General features: G+C 48.8%; 1 protein-coding gene across 1 annotated transcript in view; it reads right to left on the bottom strand.

Moving 5' to 3' along the window:
- The window catches only part of uroc1 (urocanate hydratase 1), a 136,950-nt gene that overhangs the window by 46,355 nt on the left and 65,136 nt on the right, over nucleotides 1-25,459 (bottom strand). The window contains exons 10-13 of the mRNA XM_070894933.1: nucleotides 20,080-20,142; nucleotides 17,932-18,111; nucleotides 17,490-17,587; nucleotides 11,901-11,973 (exon numbers count right to left, since the gene is read on the bottom strand). Of these exons, the coding sequence (XP_070751034.1) occupies nucleotides 11,901-11,973; nucleotides 17,490-17,587; nucleotides 17,932-18,111; nucleotides 20,080-20,142 (414 nt within the window). The remainder of the gene's footprint in view (nucleotides 1-11,900; nucleotides 11,974-17,489; nucleotides 17,588-17,931; nucleotides 18,112-20,079; nucleotides 20,143-25,459) is intronic.

Consider the following 25,459-nt stretch of genomic DNA (forward strand, 5'->3'; position numbering starts at 1 on the left):
TGAATGGGCCCGCAGTCTACGTGCACCCGCGACCACGGTTTGGTGGGCCAGGGCCAGGGGCTTAGGGGGGGCCTCCCTGGGGACATTACTGAGTTGGGCACAAATGGTGCACCGCCAGACGCAGAGCTCCAAGTCCGCATCAATGCCAGGCCACCAGACGTGGGATCTGGCTATGGCCTTCATAAGGACGATCCCCGGGTGCTCGCAGTGGAGTTCCCGGACAAACGCCTCTTTGCCTCGCAAGGGCATAACTACTTGGCTGCCCCACATCAGGCAGTCTGCTTGTAGTGATAGTTCATGCATGCACCTATGGAAAGGTTTGATCTCCTCGGGGCAGGCATCGCGAGCCTCTGCCCAGTCACCAGTTAAAACACATCTTTTGACGAAAGTATAACGTGGGGTTACTAGTCGTCCAGGCTCTGATTTGGCGAGCCATCATGGGCGAACCTGTGGATTCAAAGGCATTGATTGCCATGACCATCTCACAGTCATGTTCGTCGGACCCTTCCGTGGTCGCCAGGGATAGCCTGCTAAGCGCGTCGGCACAGTTGTCTGTGCCTGGTCTGTGCCTTATTGTGTAGTTGTAAGACGCCAGCATGAGTGCCCACCGCTGAATGCGCGCCAAGGCGTTGGCGTTTATTGCCTTGCATTCGGATAGCAGGGACATGAGGGGTTTGTGGTCAGTTTCTAACGCGAACTTGGCCCCGAAAAGATATTGGTGCATCTTTTTGACACCGTACACGCACGTGAGCGCCTCCTTCTCAACCATACCGTACCCGCGCTCCGCCCGCGAAAGTGACCTGGAGGCATAAGCAATGGGTTGTAATTTAGCTGCATCATTGACATGCTGTAAAACGCACCCGACCCCGTACACTGACGCATCACATGTAAGAACTAGCTTTTTACCTGGGTCAATAAAGGCTAAAACACTGTTGGAACATAGAAGGTTACGTGCCTTATTGAAGGCGCGTTCTTGGGCGTCCCCCCAAAACCAATCGCACCCCTTTCTGAGTAGCACGTGGAGAGGCTCTGGCAGCGTGCTCAAGTTCTGCATAAAGTTCCCAAAGTAATTGAGTAGCCCGAGAAAGACGCGCAGTTCCGTGACATTCCGGGGCCTGGGTGCCTGACGAATTGCTTCGGTTTTGGATTCTGTTGGGCAGATTCCGTCAGCGGCAATCCTTCTGCCCAAAAATTCAACCTTGGGCGCGAGAAACAGACACTTGGATTTCTTAACTCTTAGGCCTACCCAATCCAATCGACTTAGTACTTCCTCCAAATTGCGGAGATGGGAGTCGGTGTCCCTGCCCGTGATAAGTATGTCATCTTGAAACACAACCGTCCCCGGGATGGACTTGAGCAGACTCTCCATGTTGCGCTGGAATATAGCAGCTGCCGACCTGATGCCGAATGGGCATCGATTGTACATAAAAAGGCCTCGATGTGTGTTGATGGTGGTGAGTAGCTTAGACTCTTTGGTCAGTTCTTGCGTCAGCTACGCAGATGTGAGATCTAGTTTCGAGAAAAGTTTTCCTCCAGCCAATGTGGCAAATAGATCCTCCGCTCTGGGCAGCGGGTATTGGTCCTGTAGGGAGACTCTGTTTATGGTAGACTTGTAATCCCCACAGAGATTCGTACGGATCCATCAGGCTTCATGATGGGGACGATGGGACTTGCCCAGCCGCTAAATTCCACGGGTGAGATAATGCCTTCCCGCAGAAGCCGGTCCAGTTCGTGTTCAATCTTTTCCCTCATCACATAAGGCACAGCTCTAGCCTTGTGATGGACCGGTCTGGCATCCTGTATGATGTAGATTTTAATTTTAGCCCCTTTGACGGTGCCCACACCTGGCTGAAAAAGATGTTCAAAACGACTGAGAACTGTTGAGCAGGAGGTCCGTTCCTCTGACGTCATGGCGTGAACATCATCCCATTTCCAATTTAGTTTTGCCAGCCAGCTTCTCCCCAACAGTGCTGGGAGATCTCCGGGGACAATCCACAGGGGAAGTCGGTTCACCGTCCCTTTGTGTGTGACTGAGAGCATGGCGCTGCCAAGGACTGGGCCGATTTCTTTGGTATAGGTCCTTAATTTGGTGTCGATCCTTGTGAGTTTTAGTCTGTTGCTTTTGTGCGGCCACAGCTGTTCAAATTGTTGGACGCTCACGAGAGATTGACTAGCTCCCGTGTCCAGTTCCATGTTGACGGGTATCCCGTTGAGTCAGACCTTCATCATGATTGGAAACGTCTTGTTGTAAGAACAGTGGACATTGATCGTGTTGACCCGCTGTACCCCGGCGTCCAGGGCACTGTCCCCACCGTCTTCTGGTCCGCTTTCCAACCCTTCCGATTCATATACCAGCCGAGCTGCTGTTTTTCTGCACATGTGAGCCAGATGCCCTGTATAGTTGCAGTTTCTGCAAACAGCATGCTGAAATCGACATCCCCTTGTTGAGTGCCTTCCCCCACATCTCCAGCACAGACCGCTTCCATTGTTTCCGAAGGATGAGCTGCGTCTGGCTGATCTCTCTTGAGCTTCTCTCTGTCTGTAGTTGATTGCTCACATTGTGGGTTGGTGAGGTGTGAACGGCCGTTCCTGTGGCCCTTGATAGCTTCTAGCGCCACTGCCTGCTGTTGAAGGCCTGTTCTCCTGCCTTTGTCTGTGTGTGGGGGTAGCGGTTCATTTCACGCTGTAAACCCCTTGTTCCGATGTTTCGTTAGTTGTCGTACCCGCAGTATAGATCAACCTCGTTTCTTCTTCTCCTGCCAAGAATGTCTGTGCGACCAATGCTACTGCCTCTAGGGTCAAGTTCTTGGTCTCTATAAGTTTTCGGAATATGACTGCGTGGCCTATTCCTTCAATAAAAAAGTCTCTCAGTACTTCTCTCCTTAGTTCATCGGAGCACTCACATGAACTAGCCAGCCTCCGAAGTTCCGCCACAAAGTCGGGTATGCTCAGGCCCACACAGTGTCTGTAGTTGTAGAACCTGTGTCTGGCCATGTGTAGGCTGCTCGCTGGCGTCAAGTCGTTTCTCACCAGTGTGCTCAACTCCTCAAATGACTTGCTTGCTGGTTTCTCGGGTGCCAACAGATCCTTCATTAAAGCGTATGTTTTCGAGCCACAGCTGGTCAAGAGATGGGCTCTTCTCTTGTCTGCCTTATCGTCGCCCAACCAGTCTTTGGTTACAAAGCTTTGCTGGAGCCTTTCTATAAAGTCCTCCCAATTGTCTCTAGCATTGTATTTCTCATCTGAGCCATTGGTAGCCATTCTGTGGATTCTGTGATCCCGTAACTCGTCGCCACTGTAAAGTGCTGACCCTGCAGTGCAGACTTACACGAGGCACATGCTGAAGTCAAAGTCACTCTGGACCTGCACCTTTATTTCACAGCTCTCGAGTGCCATACTTGCCTGAGACCTGCCTTTATATACCTGTGTGGAACAGGTATGCAGTGTCTCCTGCAAGTGCACCCCTGGTGGTAAAGTATGCTTGTGGTTACAGGTCATATCTAGTTACAGTCATGTATAGCATGGTAAGTTACAGTTATATACAGTAGTGTGAGATACATGACACTCCACACTGTGGATGTGGACGTATTGTGTACTGCAACTACGGAGTTAATAATAAACAGAACCATGCGTGTTCTGGAGGCTTCCGACAGCTGTCTGCCATGTTAGAAGCTGCTTCTGCTCTGTGAATATATCACATTTGGCGGCGAGAGGGGATTTTTTTGGATGATTTAAAGCTGAAATTTTGTTGAAGGATTCAGCCAGCCAACAGAGAGACTTTGGAAGCTTCTGTCTTTGGAAAAAGCTACAAAATCTGAGGTAAAATACAGCAGACTGTGTGAACAGCTAGAAATTAAAATGGCAGCTCCCGCAGGTGTAATGGGACATTTGGGTGAATATAGACACGACCAGGAACGTTTTAAAGCATATGTGGATCAGCTGGAAATGTATTTCACTGCAAATAACATAATCGAAGTTCCAGACAATGCAGTCCAGAATCAGGCGATATTGGAACGTAAGAAAGCGATTTTCTTATCGAAAACTGTACCCGGAATTGTTTGAAACTCTGGTAAATCTGCTTGTGCCTGCCGAGCCAAAGGACACAATGCTTAAAGAGATTTCAATGAAGCTGGAGCAGCACTATAACCCCAAACCGTTAGAAGTTGCTGAAAGCTATAGTTTCGGGATACAAAATCAAAAGGCTGATGAATGTATCAGTGATTACATCGTAGCATTAAAAAGCATTCACTATAATTTCGGAAACTTTCAAAATCGAGTATTATAAGATCGTTTTGTTTGTGGGGTGAAAAATAATGCAATCAGAAGGAAGTTATTGACGACGGATGACTTGACTTTTGAGATTGCTTGTCAGACAGCGAGGTCGATGGGCATGGCCGAACAATATTCCCAAGAATTCCATAATAATTATGGTCATCAATCAACCGAGGTGAATCGTCTGCAGGTTCAAAGTAAAAGGCGGTGGGGGCCCAAAGTCTCAGAAACTGGAAATTCTAACAGAGGGTCGAAGTCGTGCTATAGGTGCCTGGGACAACACATTGCTCAAAGTTGTCCATATGTGAAGGCAGAGTGTTTCTTCTGCAGAAAGATTGGGCATCTTGTGAAGGCATGCCAACTGAAGAGTAAACCAGTTTTTAAAGCTATGAGTCCAGCGTTCAAAGCTATGAGTAGAAATCCCCAGAGACTACATAGCATGGAAGAATAGCAACAGGACGTGGAGATGTTCGAGTTACACGTCATCAGGAGCACGAGGTTAATGGACAGTGATTCGGAAAGTATCAAAATCCACATAGCTGTTGTGGGATTCAAGATACCAATGGAAATCGACACGGGTACATCCGTGAGTGTAGTACCGGAGTCACTGTACTGCGACAAATTGCGTGATTTCCCATTGGACAAATCCAAGATGGAGCTGCGAGGCTACTCAGGAGAGAACATTTCTGTGGTAGATCGTATCACTGTACCGGTGAAATATAAGGATCAATTTCAGAACTTGCCTCTAATAGTAGTGAAAGGAGACAAGCCTGCCTTACTAGGAAGAAATTGGTTGAGATCACTGAAGCTGGATTGGAGTGAGATTTTCCGTGTTGAAACGAGATTTGCATCAATGGATGAGGTTATCAAGAAGTATCCGAAGGTGTTCTGCGAAACAGGCAGTCCGATCCAAGGCTTCAAGGTGAGTGTCAGGGTACAGAAGGACGCTAGATCGGTTTACTACAAGCCACGTTCTGTACCATATGCACTCAAGGAGAAAGTTGAGCAAGAACTCAAAAGACTAGAGACTGAGAACATTATTTGTAAGATAGATCGATGTAATTGGGCTACACCCATTGTTGTTGTACCTAAGTCCGAGGTAAGGTAAGATTGTGTGGTGATTATAAAGTAACCATAAACCAGGTTCTAGAGGGTAATATCCCCAATATATTGCTGAATATAGAAGATTTGTTCACAACACTGACAGGTGGTCAGATCTTCTCAAAACTGGATCTTACGAATGCCTACTTGAGCTAGATGAGGAGTCCAAGTCATGTTTGACTATAAATACTCATCTAAGCCTGTATCAATTTAATAGGCTACCATTTGGAATGTCTTCTGCCCTGCCATATTCCAAGGGGTGATGAACCAGATTTTGCAAAGTATTGAAGGAGTTATTTGGATGACATACTAATTCCAGCACCAATTGGGAAATTCATAACAACATATTGAATGAAATCCTCAAACGGCTAGAGAAGCACAGAGTACGAGTGTCTGCTCGTAAGTGTGAGTTATTTAAAAACTCAGTGCAGTACTTTGGGTACAGAGCAGACAAAGATAGTTTACATCCAACCATGGGAAAGCTGGATGCAATCAGAAATGCACCCACTCCCAGGAATGTCACTGAACTTCGTTCATTCTTGGGTCTTTTGAACAATTATGGGAAGTTCCTACCAAATTTGGCTACAGTGTGACATCCACTGAATTAACTTTTGAAAAAACAGGTCCATTGGAAGTGGTCAAAAGAATGCGATACAGCATTCAAGGAGTGTAATAGCAACTTGGTAAAGAGCACCATGTTAGTTCACTATGACATATCTAAGGAGATTAAACTAGCATGTGATGCCTCTCCGTATGGAGTTGGGGCAGTAATCTCTCATGTATTAAGTAGTGGGGAGGAGAGACCAATTGCTTTTGCTTCACGCACTCTCAGTGCCAGTGAGAGTAATTATGCGCAAATTGAAAGGGAAACTTTGGCATTAATTTTTGGGGTCAAGAAATTCCACAAATACTTGTATGATCATAAGTTTACCATCGTTACAGACCATAAGCCCCTGACAGCAATCCTCCATCCAAAGTCCCCATTCCAACATTAGCTGCAGCCTGAATGCAGAGATGGGCTTTGATTTTGTCAGCATATAAGTATGATATTGTATACAGATGATCAGCTGATCACAGTAATACCGATGCTATGTCTAGATTGCCTTCCCCATCACAAGTTACACCCGATAGGGAAGAAGTGTTTTATTTTTCATACATTGAGGAACTGCCAATCACAGCTGAAGAGATTGGTAGGGCAACCAAACGTGACCCAGTGATGTCAAAGGTGTATGATTATATTGCAAATGGTTGGCCAAACCATGTATCAGACAAAGATATTCATCCATTCTTCATTCGAAGGAATAAATTATCAGTCGATAAAGATTGTATTATGTGGGGCGCAAGATTGGTTATACCAAATAAATTTAGGCCCAAATTATTAGGAGACCTCCATGACCAGCCCCTGGGAATGTGCTTGACCAAGAGTTTTGCACGCAGTTATTTATGGTTCCCAGGTCTTGATAAAGATATAGAGTACATCGTGAGTCAGTGTATGACATGTCAATCGGTAAGCAAGTACCATTACGGCCATGGAAGTGGCCTCCCAGGGTGTGGCAAAGGCTACATATTGATTTTGCTGAGCTAGAAGGACAACAATTGTTCATTGTGATTGATAGCCATTCGAAGTGGGTTGAGGTGTTTCCAATGTGGAAAATAACAAGTAAAAATTGGACATTTTGCGAAGATTATTTTCTTCATTTGGCCTCCCAGAGAAATTGTTTCGGATAATGGACCACAGTTTTGTTCAGAAGAATTTGCACAGTTCACGAGCAAAAATGGTGTGAAACATATGAAAATTCCATCGTACCATCCTGCTTCGAATGGTGCAGCAGAGCGCACTTTACAAATTGTAAAACGTGCCCTCATAAAACAAATGTTAGATCCAAATCCAAAGAAGCGACAGTTGTCATTGGATCACAAATTGGCTAATTTTCTAATTACATATCGTAATACTCCTCATACAACTACTGGTAGAACACCAGCAGAATTGTTCCTAAAATGACAGCCACGATCCCGATTCTCGTTGTTAAAACCAAATTTGGCACAATCCGTAGAAGAGACACAATTAAGACAGAAAGAGAATCATGATAGAGGTAGAGTAAAAGAGAGAAGTGTGAAATTAAGCCAGAAGTTTAGAGTGAGTTCAAATGAAAATCAAGGCAATTCCGTGGAGGAAAACGTTCCTCAGGATGAACCTCGAATGAGTTTAGATTCAACACCATTTTTGGAAGGTTCTGTTCGAGAGCTAAGGTATCCTCTTCGAAACAGAAAACAAGTGGTTAAGTTAAATTTATAAATATGGAAAAAAATAAGTCGAAATCCTGTGTTATGTATAAACATGCAAGTTATGTATGATGTTGTTATAACTTCTTCATTAAGGAGGGAGAAGTGTAATGTCTGTGAGCTTGTAATGTTTGTAGCTCCATACTGTGGATGTGGACGTATTGTGTACTGCAACTACAGAGTTAATAATAAACAGAACCAAACGTGTTCCGGAGGCTTCCGAGAGAGCTACCTGCCATGTTAGAAGCTGTGTGTGCTTGTGCTCTGTGAATATATCACACCCTTCAGGCCTGTTACCGTCAGAAATCGGCGGCGACTGTGTGGAGTGCAATGGCCGCCACTTTGAAAGTTCTGCTCCTGCGGTACCCCGGTGACTCGCTCCCCCCACTACCGCTCCGCTGCTGCCGGTCCGGCCTAAGTGCATCATCAGAGCGCACATCGCCGATGTTCCCCCGCCCCCCCGCCGATGGCGAAATTCTGCCGAGAAAATCTTGATCTCGCTGCTCGGTGTCACCAGCAGTTTTTTCTCGGTGCACTGTGCTTGGAGTACTTGCACAATGCCCGTGGGGCTGCCATTAAAGGAGAGGGAAGCCTGGCACCCCGTCGTGAGTGCCAGGCCACTGGCCCGGCTGAAACCCTCCCTGGTGGCCCAGGATCTCTGATCTCCTCTTTAAGTGAAGACGAGAGCCGTGGTGATGCGGCACTGTGATGACCTCATCAGCGCTACGCTGATGACTGACAGCGGCGGACACTCCGCCCGCCCCCAACTTCCACCCCTCTACACTGCGAACTTCCGCTCACCACCACCCTTCCATCCCCATTGTGACCGACATCCGCTCCGCTGGAAAAAAAGGCCAAAGAGCGGAAGTCCACTCAAGAGGTCACCGCATCCGCCACGCCGGTAAAAACTGTCGAAACACGGTAGGTGTGTCCCATGCCTGGCAGTGGGCAATTTTGGCCCCAGGGCATCAGCATCTGACCACATTGCTTTCCGGCAAGCCAGGGATGGCCTCATCAAGGCCAGATTTAGTTAACTTTACGCTGTACACCCATATGGCTGCCACATGATGCACCAGGTTGGCACCAGCCCAAACCAGCACCATAAAGCATCCCTACAATGACCAAGCCATTTCTTTCACACTCAGCACCATTGCGGGGGGGTACCGCATTATCTCTCACTGCAACTCACTCAGCCACTTCCAAAGGTGTAATAAATCTGTCCAAGACCAGTAAGTGTTAAAAATAAAGATTTTTATGTTTGACATCACATTGACAGAAACTTTACATGAACATTTGATGAAACACCCAAGTGGCTTGTGTGTTATGAGTTGATATGATTGTTTGGTATGCTGGGTCTGTTCTCCTTAGAACAGAGGAGTCTGAGGGGAGACCCCATTGAGGTGTATAAAATTTTGAGGGCCCTGGATATAGTGGATAGCAAGGACCTATTTCCCTTGGTAGAGGGGTCAATTACAGGGGCATAGTTTTAAGGTGGTTGGTGGAAGGTTCAGAGGGGATTTGAGGAGGGGGGGGGCTTCTTCATGCAGAGGGTGGTGGGGGTCTGGAACTCACTGCCTGGAAGGGTGGTAGAGGCAGAAACCCTCACCACATTTAAAAGGTGCTTGGATGGGCACTTGAAGTGCCGTAACCTTCAGGGTTACGGACCCAGAGCTGGTAAGTGGGATTAGACTGGATAACCTCTTGTTGGCTGGCGTAGATATGATGGTAAGTACTGCAAGGAATCAAATACGGCTAGGGTTATCTCCTGGACTAGTTTCGATCGCCTGGATGGGTCGGAGAAGAATTTTCCCAGATTTTTTTCCCTAATTAGCTTGGGATTTTATCTGTTTTTTCACCTCTCCCAGGAGATTGCATGGCTCCGTTTGGGGCAGAGTGTAAAATGTTGTGATACATCGGGTGTCACCGGGGCAGACTGGTTGGGCCGGATGTTCTTTACCTGTCTGCCATTGTTCATAGGTTTAAATGTAACCTTCAGGACTGCTGACCGAGGGCCGTGTGGCTCTTTGTTGGCCGGTGCGTACACGACGGGTCGAAATGGCCTCCTTCTGCCCTGTAGATTTCTATGTTTCTATGATTGCACTAGGATGAGGGTGCGTTTGAGGGGTGGCTGGTGAGATGGGGATGTGATGACATAGATAGAGAGAGAGGGATGGGTGGAGGTGCAAGGTATGTTGATGTGAGTAAGAATGTGCAGGAGTAGGGTAGGGAAGGCAGAGTGATGAGGGTGTGATGGGAGGCACAGTAGGATGCAGTTGAGTGTGGGTTTTGCAGTAACATTTCCTAGTCTATTGAGATCATTGAAACCTTTGTGGCACTGCACCCAGGTCCTCCTGACCACATCCCTGCTGGTGAGCTCCTCTGCAATCTGCAACCAGGCTGTCTTGGTCTCCTGGGGAGATCTCTTCCGCCCATTGGAAGGGAAGTGCCCTCCCTCCATAAGCATATGGAGGGAGTCATCGGAGAACCTGGGTGCAGCCCTGCACCTCTGTTCAGTCACTGTCAGTGTTTGCAGCTCCCCAATGCACTGGCTGCACGACGTTATATTAAACTTCACATGTAATGTGGCCATGGTCCCTTTAAAGATCCCGGCTGAAAACACGTCATGAATGACGTCACATGACCCGCACCATATCATTGGACCGGGTAACATGCCGGGCGGGCTTAATGGGCACCGTTGAGGTAAGATCATTTTCAACAGTGGGATGGAGCCAGCAGTGGGGTCGCGACCCCCATGGGCACTGCACACACTGGACCCTGCCGACGTTGGCAAAATTCCAGCCCATGAAGCTGTCGGATTGTTGTAAAAAAAACCTAGTTGGTTCACTGATGTCCCTTTCGGGAAGGAAACCTGTCGTCCTTACCCGGTCTGGGCCTATATGTGACTCCATTCCTAGTGGTTGACTCTTAACTGCCCCCTGAAGTGGCCGAGTGAGACACATAGTTTGTATCAAGAAGGTTCAAGAAGGCGGCTCACCATCACCTTCTCGGGGCAATTAGGGATGGGCAATAAATGCTGGGTCTTGCTCGCGACGCCCACATCCTGAGAATCATTTATAGAAAATGCGGAAACACAAGCCCGCAGTTGGACTGGGAGTGCGCAATCAGAAAACTCGACCTTACATTGCTCTCCCTTGTAATGTATTTGCTTCATGGGTTCTTTGCTTAAGAATTCATAGCAACATATTGCTATTAAGAACTAGTTGGTTTATTAACAAAAGGTTTATCAATCACACTACACATTGCCAGTTCATCCACCAGGCTCACAACCACCTGCCTTGTCGTGGATCCCCCGAACCCAACTGGCTGGGGTTTTATTTAGTCTTGTGAACATCACATGACTGGCTAAGCCACTCACAATGCAACAGCTCGACACTATTTTGGTGGAAACTTTCATTCAAGTGCTCCCTTGTTTTTTTTGAGGGCACCAAAATCCACAAATTAACAATTGAACATAAAAGGGAACCTTTGTCAAATCAAATCAAATTAAAATTTGGTTGCCGGGGGTGATGATGCACTCCAGTCCCTCCGGTGCCCACCTCTCGCAGAAGGCCGCAAGTGTACCGGTGGACACCACGTGCTCCATCTCCAGGGACACCCTAGCTCGGATGTAAGCGCGGAAGAGAGGCAGGCAGTCGGGCTGAATGACCCCCTTGACCGCCCGCTGTCTGGACCGGCTGATGACTCCCTTGGCCATGCCCAGGAGCAGTCCTACGAGGAGGCCTTCCGACCTGCCCGCTCCGCTCCGCACAGGATCAGGAGTGTGGGACTGAAGTACAACCAGAATTTGAGGAGCAGCCCCTTCAAATATTGGAACAGGGGCTGCAACCTGACACATTCAACATACACGTGGAACACGGATTCTTCCAGACCGCAGAAATTGCAGGCAACTTCAAAAACGATTGCACGGGACTGCTCCGTGCAACACCCTCCAGGCCAAGTCCCCAATAAATAAAGGGAGGACTCCCGCGTAGAGTGCACTCCATTGGGGACCCCTGCCCTCTCCGGACGACAAGATGGTGCGCCATGGTGTGTCTGGACGGCAGACGAGGATGGCAAAGCGGAGAGTGAGCAAGAGCAACCCGTACAGGAATCCCCTGTGCGCCGAACTGGAAGGCACGGAGGGGATGTCCCGGAGGAGGCTCAAGTTGTAGGGCGCCAGCACCTCAACAGCTCTACAAACCTGCGAGCATACTCACACGCGCATACATTACATCCCTACTTACCCCATTATATGTTGGACATACGAGGGGAACTTGAATTCCATCTTCCCACCCCCGGCTTTCTCCACATCAGCACCTGAAAAGCAATGAAGTCGAAAACAGTTCTGAGCTCTATACTCACAGAGTGACCGAGGTGAGAGGTGTTAGTTCTGGGGAACCAGAAACATTCCAATTCAGGCACCCTGTGTGAGCATCAAACACTCCCAGGGCAGGTACAGCACGGGTTAGATACAGAGTAAAGCTCCCTCTACACTGTCCCATCAAACACTCCCAGGGCAGGTACAGTACAGGTTAGATGCAGAGTAAAGCTCCCTCTACACTGTCCCATCAAACACTCCCAGGGCAGGTACAGCACGGGTTAGATACAGAGTAAAGCTCCCTCTACACTGTCCCATCAAACACTCCCAGGGCAGGTACAGCACGGGTTAGATACAGAGTAAAGCTCCCTCTACACTGTCCCATCAAACACTCCCAGGGCAGGTACAGTACAGGTTAGATACAGAGTAAAGCTCCCTCTACACTGTCCCATCAAACATTCCCAGGGCAGGTACAGCACGGGTTAGATACAGAGTAAAGCTCCCTCTACACTGTCCCATCAAACACTCCCAGGGCAGGTACAGCACGGGTTAGATACAGAGTAAAGCTCCCTACACTGTCGAAGAGTTGGGGTGAGGTACTGGATGGTCTCTGTGGAACTGTAGAAACCAACACATTGAGGAAAGCAGAATGGAAGTTGGAAGAAAAATTGTTTGATAAAGAGCACTGTTGTGGCAGTAACTATGCTGCACAAAAATGTATTACATTTCCCACCAGACACAACATAATTCCATCACAGTTTAATTCAGGCCGGTGATGTGTGCCAATTTCGAATTGGTGACAGATCTCACTTTCATAGTTTAATGCAAGGTCGAGAGTAGTCCGTAATGTTAGACTGGAACACTCATCCCTTCTCCGAACAGCTGGTCTGGCTCCCTGAACCCATCCCCTCCCATGCCAAACTCCTAAACCTCTCCATAGGGGCGGTGTTGTTGGATGAATAGTAGCAGGCCTGAGATCATTAGCTGTTGAACACACATGTGCAGCCAGGGCACTGGAGTTTAAAAAAGCCGTATTATGAAAAGGATATAGAGGCACTGGAGAGGGTGCAGAGAAGATTTACAAGGATGATACCCGAAATGCGAGGGCATACATATCAACAACAACTTGTATTTATATAGCGCTTTATCATAGTAGAATGTCCCAAGATGCTTCACAAGAGTATTATAAGACAAAAAATGTGACACCGAGCCACATAAGGAGATATTAGAGCAGGTGACCAATAACTTGGTCAAAGAGGTAGGTTTTAAGGAGCGTCTTGAAGGAAGAGAGAGAGGTAGAGAGGCGGGGAGGTTTAGGCAGGGAATTCCAGAGCTTGGGATCTAGGCAACAGAAGGCACAGTCACCGATTGTTGAGCGATTATAATCAGGGATGCTCAAAAGGGCAAAATTAGAGGAGCGCAGACATCTCGGGAGGGGTGGGGGGTGGGGGGAGCTGGCGGGGGAGGGGGGGGTTTACATAAGAACATAAGAACATAAGAAATAGGAGCAGGAGTAGGCCATACAGCCCCTCGAGCCTGCTCCACTATTTAATACGATCATGGACTCAGGTCCACTTCCCTGCCCACGTCCCATAACCCCTTATTCCCTTATCGGTTAAGAAACCGATGAGAAAATTACAGAGATAGGGAGGGGGCGAGGCCTTGGAAGGATTTGAAAATATGAATGAGAATTTTGAAATCGAGGCATTGCTTAACCGGAAGCCAATGTAGGTCAGCGAGCACAGGGGTGATGGGTGAGCGGGAAAGCATGAACAGGCTGGGTCTCCTTTCTCTTGAAAAGAGAAGGCTGAGTGGTGACCTAATAGAGGTCTTTTAACGTATGAAAGGTTTTGATAGAGTGGATACAGAGAATGTTTCCACTTGTGGGGAAAAGCAGAACTAGATGCCATCGATATAAGATAGTCACCAAGAAATCCAATAGAGAATTCAAAAGAAACTTCTTTACCCAGAGAGTGGTGAGAATGTGGAACTTGCTACCACAGGGAGTGGTTGAAGCGAATAGTATCAATACATTTAAGGGGAGACTAGACAAGCATATGAGGGAGAAGGGAACAGAGGGTTATGTTGATAGATTTAGATGAGGAAAGATGGGAGGAGGCTCGAGTGGAGAATAAACGCTGGCATGGACTGGTTGGGCCGCATGGCCTGTTTCTGTGCCATATACCCTGGGTAATCCTGTATGTTTATATAGCGCCTTTCAGGATGTCCCAAAGTGCTTTACAGCAAATTAAATGTTTTATTTTGAAGTGTGGTCACTGTTGTGATATAGGAAACTCTGCTGCCCGTGTCCTATCTCACACCAAGTCCCGCTCACCCATGACCCCTTGTGTTCGCTGACCTACATTGGCTCCCGGTCCAGCAACGCCTCAATTTTAAATTTATTATCCTTATTTTCAAACTCCCTATGGTCTCGCCCCTCCTTATCCCTGTAACCTTCTCCAGGTCTCCAACCCCCCCACCCCCCCAAGATCTCTGCGCTCCTCCAACTCTTGTGCATCCCTGATTTCCATCACTCTGTCGTTGGTGGTTGTGCCTTCAGCTGCCTGGGGCCCAAGCCCTGGAATTCCCTCCCTAAACCTCTCTGCCTCTCTCTCCTCCTTTAAGACTCTGCTTAAAATCTACATCTTTGACCAAGTTTTTGATCATCTGTTCTAATATCTGGCATGCTGTCAATCTTTGTCTGATTCACGCTCTCGTGAAGCGCTTTGGGACATTTTACTACGTTAAAGGCGCTGTATAAATACAAGTTGTTGTTGTTGTTAATATTGAACCTCTCTCTGGGATCCAGTTCATCTAGTCTTTTTAAGATCTTAAATACCCCAATAAGATCATCTTGATTTGTTACTGTCACAAAACACAGGAACAGGAGGAGGCCATTCAGCCCCTCGAGCCTCTTCTGCCATTCAATGTGATCATGGCTGATCTGTACCTCAACTCCATTTACCTGCCTTAATACCCTGACCCAACAAAAATCTTTCAATTTCAGTCTTGAAAGCTCCAACAGCCTCTCGGGGAGAGAGTCCCAGATTCCCAGCACCCTTTGTGTGAAGAAGTGCTTCCTGACATCGCCCCCGAACAGCCTGGCTCTAATTTTAAGGTTCTGCCCCCTTGTTCTGGACTCCCCCCACCAGAGGAAATAGTTTCTCTCTATCTACTTTATCAAAATATCCCATGTTACTTCACAGATCCTGAGCAGGAATATGACTGCTGTGGGCGGGGGAGGGGTAGGGGTGGGGGGGCTGTATAGGGGCTGAAGGTGGGAATGGGAGGGTTTAAGGAGGGAGTCTCACAGTGTGCGGGTGAGGTGACTAAATGGTACAGACCAGGTGACCCCAGAATATTCCTTCACCAACATACAAGGCAGTGGGACCGGCGAACTTCAATTTAAGTTCATGAAGAGCAAATTAAAAAATGACCACGGACGGAATCGTTTATTAAAGGGCGATAAACGTTTGCAATAATCTGCCTGGCAAGGACAGAGTGTCAAGGTCAACTAAAGGGCAAGATGTCACTGGATGCTCCGCTGAGAAAGTTCAGATGTGAGAGGACCAGACTCAACGGGGCTAAGGGCCTTTTCTCATCCTTGGTCTTCTGGTTAGACCACACCTGGAGTACTGTGAGCAGTTCAGGGCACCACACCTTAATAAGGATATATTGGCCTTGGAGGGAGTGCAGCGTAGGTTTACCAGAATGATACCCCGAGGGTTAAGTTACGAGGAGAGATTACACAAACTCGGGAGGCGGGAGGGGTGGGGGGCGAGCAAAATTGCCTTTTTCTACAAGGCCCGTGGTCGCCTGAAAGGGGGTCGGTGCAGACTGGCCGCCAAATCGCCATGGAGGGCCGGCCATTTTGAATATAGCCCTCCTTCTGTTTTGGTGTGGTGTAGGGGACTGCTGCGCCCGCTTTCCCGTCACGTCGTGCACGTGCCGCCCCCTCACCGACCGGTGGCGAACCTCCCCCCCCTTTCGGAAACTGCCCCGCGGGAGCGGAGCCGCCGCCAGTCAGTGCCACTGTCAGCTTTTGCTGTCGGTGCCCTTTCTGTGGCTGGGCGGCGCGTCGCCCTAAAAGGGGAGGTGGCGCTGCTGGCAACTCCATTTTATTTTTTATTGTCGGCCGACTGCCAGGTCGGGCTGACAATTATGTCCACAGGTTCGGCCGGGTCGCCAAAAGGGTGCCCACTTGGGTGCCAGGCCGCTGGCCCGGCCGAAACCCTCCCTGGTGGCCCAATGTTTCTCACCAGCGTGGCTGCAGAGTTCACAGATGCCCTCCTCTTTAACTGAAGCAAAGGGATGTTGTGACGCGCCAGCGTGATGACATCATCAGTGTCGGCCACTCTGACCCGCCCCCACTTCCGCTCCGCTCCAAAAAAAACCCCACCAAGACCTGAATTTCTCAGGATTGTCCGCGTTGTCCCCATGCATTGGGGCGGGCAAAACCCTTCGCAAGCAGTAGGCGCGACTCATTTCGGGCAGTGGGCAATTTCGGCCCCAGCTTGTATTCCCTGGAATTTAGAAGGTTAAAGGGTGATTTGGTCAAAGTTTTCAGAATACTAAGGGGAACAGATGGGGTAGATAGACATAAACTATTTCTGCTGGTTTGGGACTCTGGGACTAGGGGGCATAGTCTAAATATTAGAGCCAGACCTTTCAGGAGTGAAATTAGGAAACATTTCTACACACAAAGGGTGGTAGTAGTTTGGAACTCTCTTCCACAAATGGCAATTGATGCTAGGTCAATCGTCGATTTTAAATCTGCGATTGATAGCTTTTTGTTAACCAAAGGTATATGAACATAAGAACATAAGAATTAGGAGCAGGAGTTGGCCATTCGGCCCCTCAAGCCTGCTCCACCGTTCAATCAGATCATGGCTGATCTTCTACCTCAACTCCACTTTCCTGCACTATTCCCATAAACCTTGATTCCCTTAATATCCAAAAATCTAACGATCTCTGTCTTGAATATACTCAGCGACTGAGCCTCCACAGCCCACTGAGGTAGAGGATTCCAAAGATTCACAATCCTCTGAGTGAAGAAGTTTCTCCTCATCTCAGTCCGAAGTGGCCGACCCCTTATTCTGAGACTGTGACCCCTGGTTCTAGACTCCCCAGCCAGAGGGTAACATCCTCCCTGCAACTACCCAGTCAAGCCCTGTAAGAATTTTGTATGTTTCAATGAGATCACCTCTCATTCTTCTAAATTTTAGAGATTATAGGCCTAGTCTACTCAATCTCTCCTTATGAGGTATTAAAGGATATGGGGCAAAGGATATGGAGTTAGGTCCCAGATCAGCCATGATCTCATTAAATGGCAGAACAGGCTCGAGGGGCTTAATGGCCTCCTCCAGTTCCTATGATCCTATGATCCTTATCCTAGTACGTGACTGGTAAAACAGCAAAATCGAGTACACATCAAAACTAAAAAGGTGTTTTATAAATTACTCACCACACTGAACACTAAACCCCAAAGGGACGCTCCAGGTTTCATTTCACTCACCTGCTCTTTTAGCTTCAAGTAGGAAGGCATTCCCGTAATCCCAGAAAAACATTCCCTTCTCCGACAGCTTGTCGATAGCTTTTACTTGTCGCCTCAAGCTATGAAAAAGGACAGGAGTGTGTTTAAAAAAGAAATTGCGTTAGTGAGACCTCTCCTGAGAGTCAGCCTCATCCTCGCCAAAGGAAGCAGGAAGTGGAAATAAAGGCCATTTGGCCCATCAAACCTTTCCTCCCACAGCCCATGGACACTCTCCCCTATCACAGACTTTACTCACCCATTGAATCCCCTCCCACAGCCCATGTACACTCTCCCCTATCACAGACTTTACCCACCCATTCAATCCCCTCGCACGAAAGATTGTGAGGAGGCCCTCACTCCACTGGACCTATCCCCTCGGTGATGGGATTGAATTAATAGGGCTATGTCTCCATGCTATCCTTACCTGTCCTGTACCAGTTTGCGGAACCTTGTCGGGTCGGTGTGCATCATCTGATTGGCTGCTTCAAACGTGAGCTGTGCCGGGTAGTACCCTCCGCTGAATGGGTTATGGCAAGAGGTCTGATCGGAGCCCAGGTCCACCAGCAGTTCCCCAGTCTGCTCGTTCTCCTGCACCAGCCTCTCCCTGTGGGTGTCAGATAGTTTCACGTTAAAGGTGTTGATACCACCTGCTCTGCCATCCCATGCCAAGTGCGGTGGACCTCTCGGTCAGATTCAGGAGCGTCCGGCCGCCCGATCCACGCCTCCTGCGGCTACCGCTGTTTGCGCCCGGCGCTGCCGCAGGGGGCAAACGTGAATTTCGGGGCCAGGCCCGCTAACGGGGCAATGCACGCAGCAATGATAACACGGTCTCTAGACGCAGGAGATCAGGGCGTAACACCATAGCACCACCGCCAAGCTCCTTCCCAATATGGCGGGAGTCGTCGCCAGTGCCACGCCCGGACATTTGCGTCCCGTTAGTGCCACCCGAGAGCCGCAAATTGACCAAATTTCTAGCCCTGTGATTCTACGAAATGGAATCGAGGTGCAGAGCAGCCACGCTCTAACTGAATAGCAGAGCAGGCTTAAGAGGGGCTAAATGGCCTCCTCCTGGTCCTAAAGTTCCCGGGACAGGTATTCAGCTGCTGCAGTCAGGCAGAGACACAGAGCAAAGATATCATGACTGCTCTCCTTCGGACTGTGTGTTGTTACCTGAGCCCAGGGGTCGCCAACACTCCAGGATTATCCTAGAGTCTCCAGCAATTCAGATTCATCTCCCGGACACTGGACAGACCAAAAGACCCCAGGGAGAAAAATTACAGGGGCACTCACAAACAATTCATTTTCTCTTGTTTATTCGTCAGCTATGGCTCAGTGGGTACCACTCTCGCCACTCAGTCAGAAGGTTGTGGGTTCAAGTCCCACTCCACAGACTTGAGCACGAAAATCTAGGCTGACACTCCCAGTGCAGTACTGAGGGAGCGCTGCACTGTCGGAGGGACAGTACTGAGGGAGCGCTGCACTGTCGGAGGGGCAGTACTGAGGGAGTGCTGCACTGTCGGAGGGACAGAACTGAGGGAGCACTGCACTGTCGGAGGAGCAGTACTGAGGGAGCGCTGCACTGTCGGAGGGACAGTACTGAGGGAGCGCTGCACTGTTGGAGGAACAGTACTGAGGGAGCGCTGCACTGTCGGAGGAACAGTACTGAGGGAGCGCTGCACTGTCGGAGGGACAGTACTGAGGGAGCGCTGCACTGTTGGAGGGCCAGAACTGAGGGAGCGCTGCACTGTCGGAGGAGCAGTACTGAGGGAGTGCTGCACTGTCAGAGGGCCAGTACTGAGGGAGCGCTGCACTGTCGGAGGGGCAGTACTGAGGCAGCGCTGCACTGTCGGGGGGCAGTACTGAGGAAGCGCTGCACTGTCGGAGGTGCCGTCTTTCCTATGAGACATTAAACCAAGGCCCTGTCTGCCCTCTCAGGTGGACGTAAAAGATCCCATGACATTATTTCGAAGAAGAGCAGGGAAGTTATCCCTGGTGTCCTGGGACCAATATTTATCCCTCAATCAACATCACTAAAACAGATTATCTGGGTCATTGCTGTTTGTGGGAGCTTGCTGTGCACAAATTGGCTGCTGCGTTTTCTACATTACAATAGTGACCACACTTTAAAAAGTACTTAATTGGCTGTAAAGCGCTTTGGGATGTCTGGTGGTCGTGAAAGGTGCCATAGAAATACAAGTCTTACTTTCTTTTCTTTTTCATAAAAGTTTTGAAGCAGGATAAAAGGCTGTCTGACCGGGTGGGGCGGTTGGAGGCAGGAGGTCATGTGATGATTCCTCCAGCAATACGGCCAACCCAGAGTTGGTGACCACTAACCGCAGCCACTCCCAGGTCTCAGAAAGCGCTTGTCACAGTGCGGCTTAGAGTGGGAGGCTTCTGAGATGGGGCAGGAGGTGACGTGAAGGAGGGAGAAAAGGGGAACGTTATTTTTCAACAGGAACAGCTGGAAAATAGATGAATTAAAAAGCAACCATTGTAAATCCCTTTGTACTCAGCCCCTGAACCGAGTGAGAGAAACTTTCACTGTCTCAGCGCTCTAATCGCCGCCACCTACCAAAGGTCCACCACATTTCCATGGTAACCGAGACTGAGGGTTGTTTTCCTCTGTCGAGCCGCCCTGAAAATCAGCAAAAAGAATGAAGTTTAGTTGATCGGGTTCAAGTGCTTGCAGTTTTAATGTGGGATTAGCGAGAATGTTCGCACCGAGAGAGAGCAAGCAACCAATCAGCGATGTGTAACGTAGGTGCACGTTTCGACAGAGACATTGGCCTCGATTTTAACCCTCACCGATGGGCAGGAGAGAGTCGAGAAACCCAATCTCATTCCTACCAATTTTGAAAACACCAGGCCATCAACAAGGTTCCCGCAAAAATCCCTCCGTGGCCTCACCCCTCGCTTGCTCTGTAACCTCCTCCTGTTCCAGGCACTTCACAGCCATTATCAAACAGAGTTGACACCATGCCATATAAGGAGAAGTTAGGACAGGTGAGCAAATGCTTTGTTAAAGTTGGAGTTTTCGCCAAGATCATGGCTGATCTTCTACTCCACTTTCCTACACTGTACCCATATCCTTTGATTCCCTTAATACCCAAAAATCTATCGATCTCTGCCTTGAATACATTCAAAGGCTGAGCCTCCACAGCCTTTAAGGAGGGTCTTAAAGGAGGAGAGAGAGACGGAGCGGTTTAGGGAGGGAATTCCAGAGCTTAGGGCGCAGGCAGCTGAAGGCACGGCTGCCAATAGTGGGGGAATTAAAATCAGGGATGCTCAAGAGGCCAGATTTTGCTCAACAAGAGCGCGACAATTAGAGGAGTGCAGACATCTCGGGGGGGTTGTGGGTCTGGAGGAGATTACAGAGATAGGGAGGGGCGACGCCATGGAGGGATTTGAACACAAGGATGAGAATTTTGAAATCGAGGCGTTGCTTAACTGGGAGCCAATGTAGGTCAGTGAGCACAGGGGTGATGGATGAATGGGACTTGGTGCGAGTTAGGACACGGGCTGCCGATGAGCTCAAGTTTACAGAGGGTGGAAGCTGGGAGGCCAGGGCAGTTTTGGAATAGGGAGAATTGAGGCAGACAGAATGAGAGAGAGAGCGGGAGTGAAATTGGTTTCCGTTGCGAGCCTGTTTTACGTCGCGCCCGATTATCTCCCCCAGTGAAGACTCTGGCGGAAATTAACTTCACCCTCAGAGAGCAGCCAAGAGAAACAGAGATGGGGAGAAGTACGTGAGACACGGCAAATGAAACAAAGAAGGATGAGGAAAGGAAACAAGGAGATCGAGAGAGATGGATAGAAAGAGACACAGAGAGCAAGAAAGAACAAAAACCCAAAGAGAGAGACAGAGGGATAAAAGCGAGACGCAAATTCCTGTTCTTTGCTGAGCCAGAATGAAGTGGAGTCAAGCGGCCTCACACTGTGGATCGTACCTTGGACAACTGGAAATCATTAACGTAAAGAGCAACTTATGGGATTCCTTTCACAACCGACACAACAGCAAGCTGAGGTTTCACAAAAACATTCCATCTGTCTGATCCGCTTCTGCTTCACATTCAACATTAAAGGAGGCTTTCCGCTCATTGCATCTATTCCAGATGTTGTGTCGGCACTGCGACACTCCAAGGCTGGGTGGCACATCCCGCTACCCCAACCGCAGATACTGATGCATCTGGAGTGTCGCAGCACACGCTGAGCGTTCAAACTAGTGACAGATATTGCACTGCTGTCCGGTCTCTGACACCTTCTCTTTCACCACCTCAAGAGAAGGATGGAAAGAAAGACAGAAAGAAAGACAGAAAGAAAGAAAGAAAGAAAGAAAGAAAGAAAGAAAGAAAGAAAGAAAGAAAGAAAGAAAGAAAGAAAGAAAGAAAGAAAGAAAGAAAGAAAGAACTTGCATTTATATAGCGCTTTTCATGACCATAGCACGTCCCCAGGCCCATGTCGCCAGGCAGCAGAGAGAGCTGAGGAAGTTGAGAAGACAACACAAACAAAGATATCATGGTCAGGTGACGCCACGGGTTGTACAAGGAAAGGGAGGGCTGAGCAAGGTGAGGAGGTCAACAGGCTGAGGTTGTGGAAAGTAGTGAGTTAGACTGGGAGATGATAAGATAATGATGGATGAGGAAGACCATTTCGTAGAATCACAGAACCATAGAACAGGAAGGAGGCCATTCGGCCCATCGAGCCTGTGCCGGCTCTTTTTAAGATCGATCCAATCAGTCCCACTCCCCCTGCTTTTTCCCCACAGCCCTGCAAATGTTTCCATTCCAGTGTTTACCCAATTCCCTTTTGAAAGTTACGATTGAATCTGCTTCCACCGCCCTTTCAGGCAGCGCGTTCCAGATCACAACAACTCGCTGCAGAGAAACAATTCTTCTCATCTCACCCTCTGGTTTTTTTGCCGATTACCTTCAATCTGTGTCCTCTGGTTACCGACCCTCCTGCCACTGGAAACAGTTTCTCCTTATTTACTCTATCAAAACCCGCCACAATATTGAACACCTCGATTAAATCTCCCCTTAACCTTCTCTGCTCTAAGGAGAACATCCCCAGCTTCTCCAGTCTCTCCATATCACTGAAGTCCCTCATCCCTGGGACCATTCTGGTAAATCGAGTTGATTATCGATGAGCCTCGGATTTACACCCACCTGAGAAGACAGACGGGGCCTCGGTTTAGCGTCTCATCCGAAAGACGTCACCTCCGACAGTGCAGCGTTCCCTCAGTACTGTCCCTCCGACAGTGCAGCGCTCCCTCAGTACTGCCCCTCCGACAGTGCAGCGCTCCCTCAGTACTGCCCCTCCGATAGTGCGGCGCTCCCTCAGTACTGCCCCTCCGACAGTGCGACACTCCCTCAGTACTGCCCCTTGTTAAATATGTTGTGTTCATACTCTATTTGTTTGTTACACGAACCGTCACTGGCCAGGCATTGGGATCTTGCAGGAGCTATTCACCGTTACTGTAAACATTCTGGTTCATGCTGGTTTTGGGTCACCATTTTGGGAGTTGCTATAAAGGACACAGTTAAGTTACATTACTCATGTTTCAATTAGTCTTTTTATTTATGTACACAACATAATTTGGCGATGAGGATGAATCAAATTAGCCTCCCTACCCCTCTGCCCCCCCCCCCCCACCCCCCACCCCCGCCTTTCCTCTCCACACCCAGGGACCCTCGAATCCTGTGGTCGAGATGGATAAAAAGCTTTTCTACGTACATCACGGCGAGTGTGTTAGACGGCGACAACGTAACATCAGCTCACCGCCGTGCAATACTTATCCATTGCCTCGGCACCGAAGGCCAATGCATCTTTGGCCAAATCGAAGACACGGAGTCCTACGACAAAGCAGTAAGCGCCCTAGAGAAATATTTTGGGCCAAAGAAAAGTACCATGATGGAGAGATACAAATTTCGTCAAAGGGGGCAAGGGAACGGTGACCCAATCAAACAGCACATCATTTCATTAACTGAACTGGCCGCTACGTGTAACTTTGGAACACTCACAGAGGAAATGATCAGTGATCAAATTATTGAGAAAACAACGATCCCCCGCATTCAGGAATGCTTGCTAATGGAGAATGACAAATTGACATTGGACAAAGCAACTAATTTGTCCATCCAAACCGAATCAGCGCTTTCTGATTCAAAAGCGATCAGATCCCCTGCTCCCGCTGTGCAGCAGACTGCAGCTACAGCCCATGTGAAAGGCGTTCGTTCAAAGCGGAAATCACAGCAGAGACCCAAGGCTAGTAATAAGCCACCCACTACGGATCGCGGGCCTAACTTCCACTGCTTTAACTGTGCGGGCAAATCACATTCAGCAAAGAGTACTAACTGCCCTGCACGTGGGAAGAAATGCTCAGCATGTGGTAAAATGAACTATTTTGCTAGTGTCTGTCACTTATCACAGCATGTGAACAACCCCGATAGTGATGAACCCAATATGGTTTATATTTCACACATCGGTCTGGACAAATTCAAGGACTGTGGTGTAAACATTGATAGCATGCCCTGCTGCTTCCTCATTGATCTTGGAACACCACTGCGTACGTCACCACGGATGCATCAGGCACCGCCGTGGGGGCTGTGCTCTCCCAATGGATTGATGGCCTGGAACGCCCAGTAGCCTTTGCTTCTCGCATGCTCTCGCCTGCAGAACTTAAATACTCTACAGAGGAACACAAAGCACTCGCTTGCATCTATGCATGTGAACACTGGCACATCTATCTCTATGGCAGGAAATTTACCCTCCGTACGGATCACCAAGTGCTAACTACGCTACTCGCTACAACTGGATCTGGGCACAGACCTCTACGAATCAGCCGATGGTCAGATCGCCTTTATCAGTATAACTTTGATGTACAGTACATCGCTGGCAGTCGCAACCACGTAGCTGACATGCTCAGCCGTCAACACCTGCTTCACACTCTGGTGCTGACTTGTTCACAGATGACGACACGTACGTCACATCGATCATCACTCAATCCATCAGAAACTTTGTCTCCCGCGACGAACTCAAAACCGAATCACAATGCTACGCTCCAGCACGTGTGTCACTTCCTCCAGACTGAGTGGCCTAAGCAAATTCCGGAAGAGCTGAAAACATTCCATATACTTCGCAATTAATTTTCCGCCCGGGGTCGAGGAGGCCTATAAAAAGGCCGCGAGTGCAGGAGTCGGGCAGCATCAGCGAGAGGCTTGTGCAGCTACAGGGAGAAGGCAAAAAAGAAGTAGAAAGAAATAGAAAGGTGACGTCACAGCCAAGGGGGTAAGTGATTGGCTGGTGACTGGTAAGTAGTTTTTCTTTTTTCTCTTCTCTATCAGTGAGTAACTTTTAGCATTGTTGTTGCCAATTTAAGTTAATATAAGGGTTAAATCATGGCAGGAGAGCTCGGACACGTGATATGCTCCTCCTGTACGACGTGGGAAATCAGGGACGCCTCCAGTGTCCCTGACGACTACATGTGCGGGAAGTGTATCTGCCTCCAGCTCCTGAAGGACCGCGTTGCGAAATTGGAGCTGAAGGTGGATTCAGTTTGGAGCATCCACGATGCTGAGAATGACGTGAATAGCACGTTTAGTGAGTTGGTCTTACCGCAGGTAAAGGGTCCACAGCCAGAGAGGGAATGAAAGACCAACAGGAAGGGCAGTGCAAGGAAGGTAGTGCAGGGATCCCCTGCGGTCATCCCCCTGCAAAACAGATACACCGTTTTGAGTACTGTTGAGGGGGATGACTCATCAGGGGAGAGCAGCAGCAGCAGCCAAGTTCATGGCACCGTGGTTGGCTCTGCTGCACAGGAGGGCAGGAAAAAGAGTGGGAGAGCGATAGTGATAGGGGATTCAATTGTAAGGGGAATAGATAGGCGTTTCTGCGACCGCAACCGAGACTCCAGGATGGTATGTTGCCTCCCTGGTGCAAGGGTCAAGGATGTCTCG

Source organism: Pristiophorus japonicus, chromosome 12, assembly GCF_044704955.1.
Source record: "Pristiophorus japonicus isolate sPriJap1 chromosome 12, sPriJap1.hap1, whole genome shotgun sequence".
Lineage (NCBI taxonomy): Eukaryota > Metazoa > Chordata > Chondrichthyes > Pristiophoridae > Pristiophorus > Pristiophorus japonicus.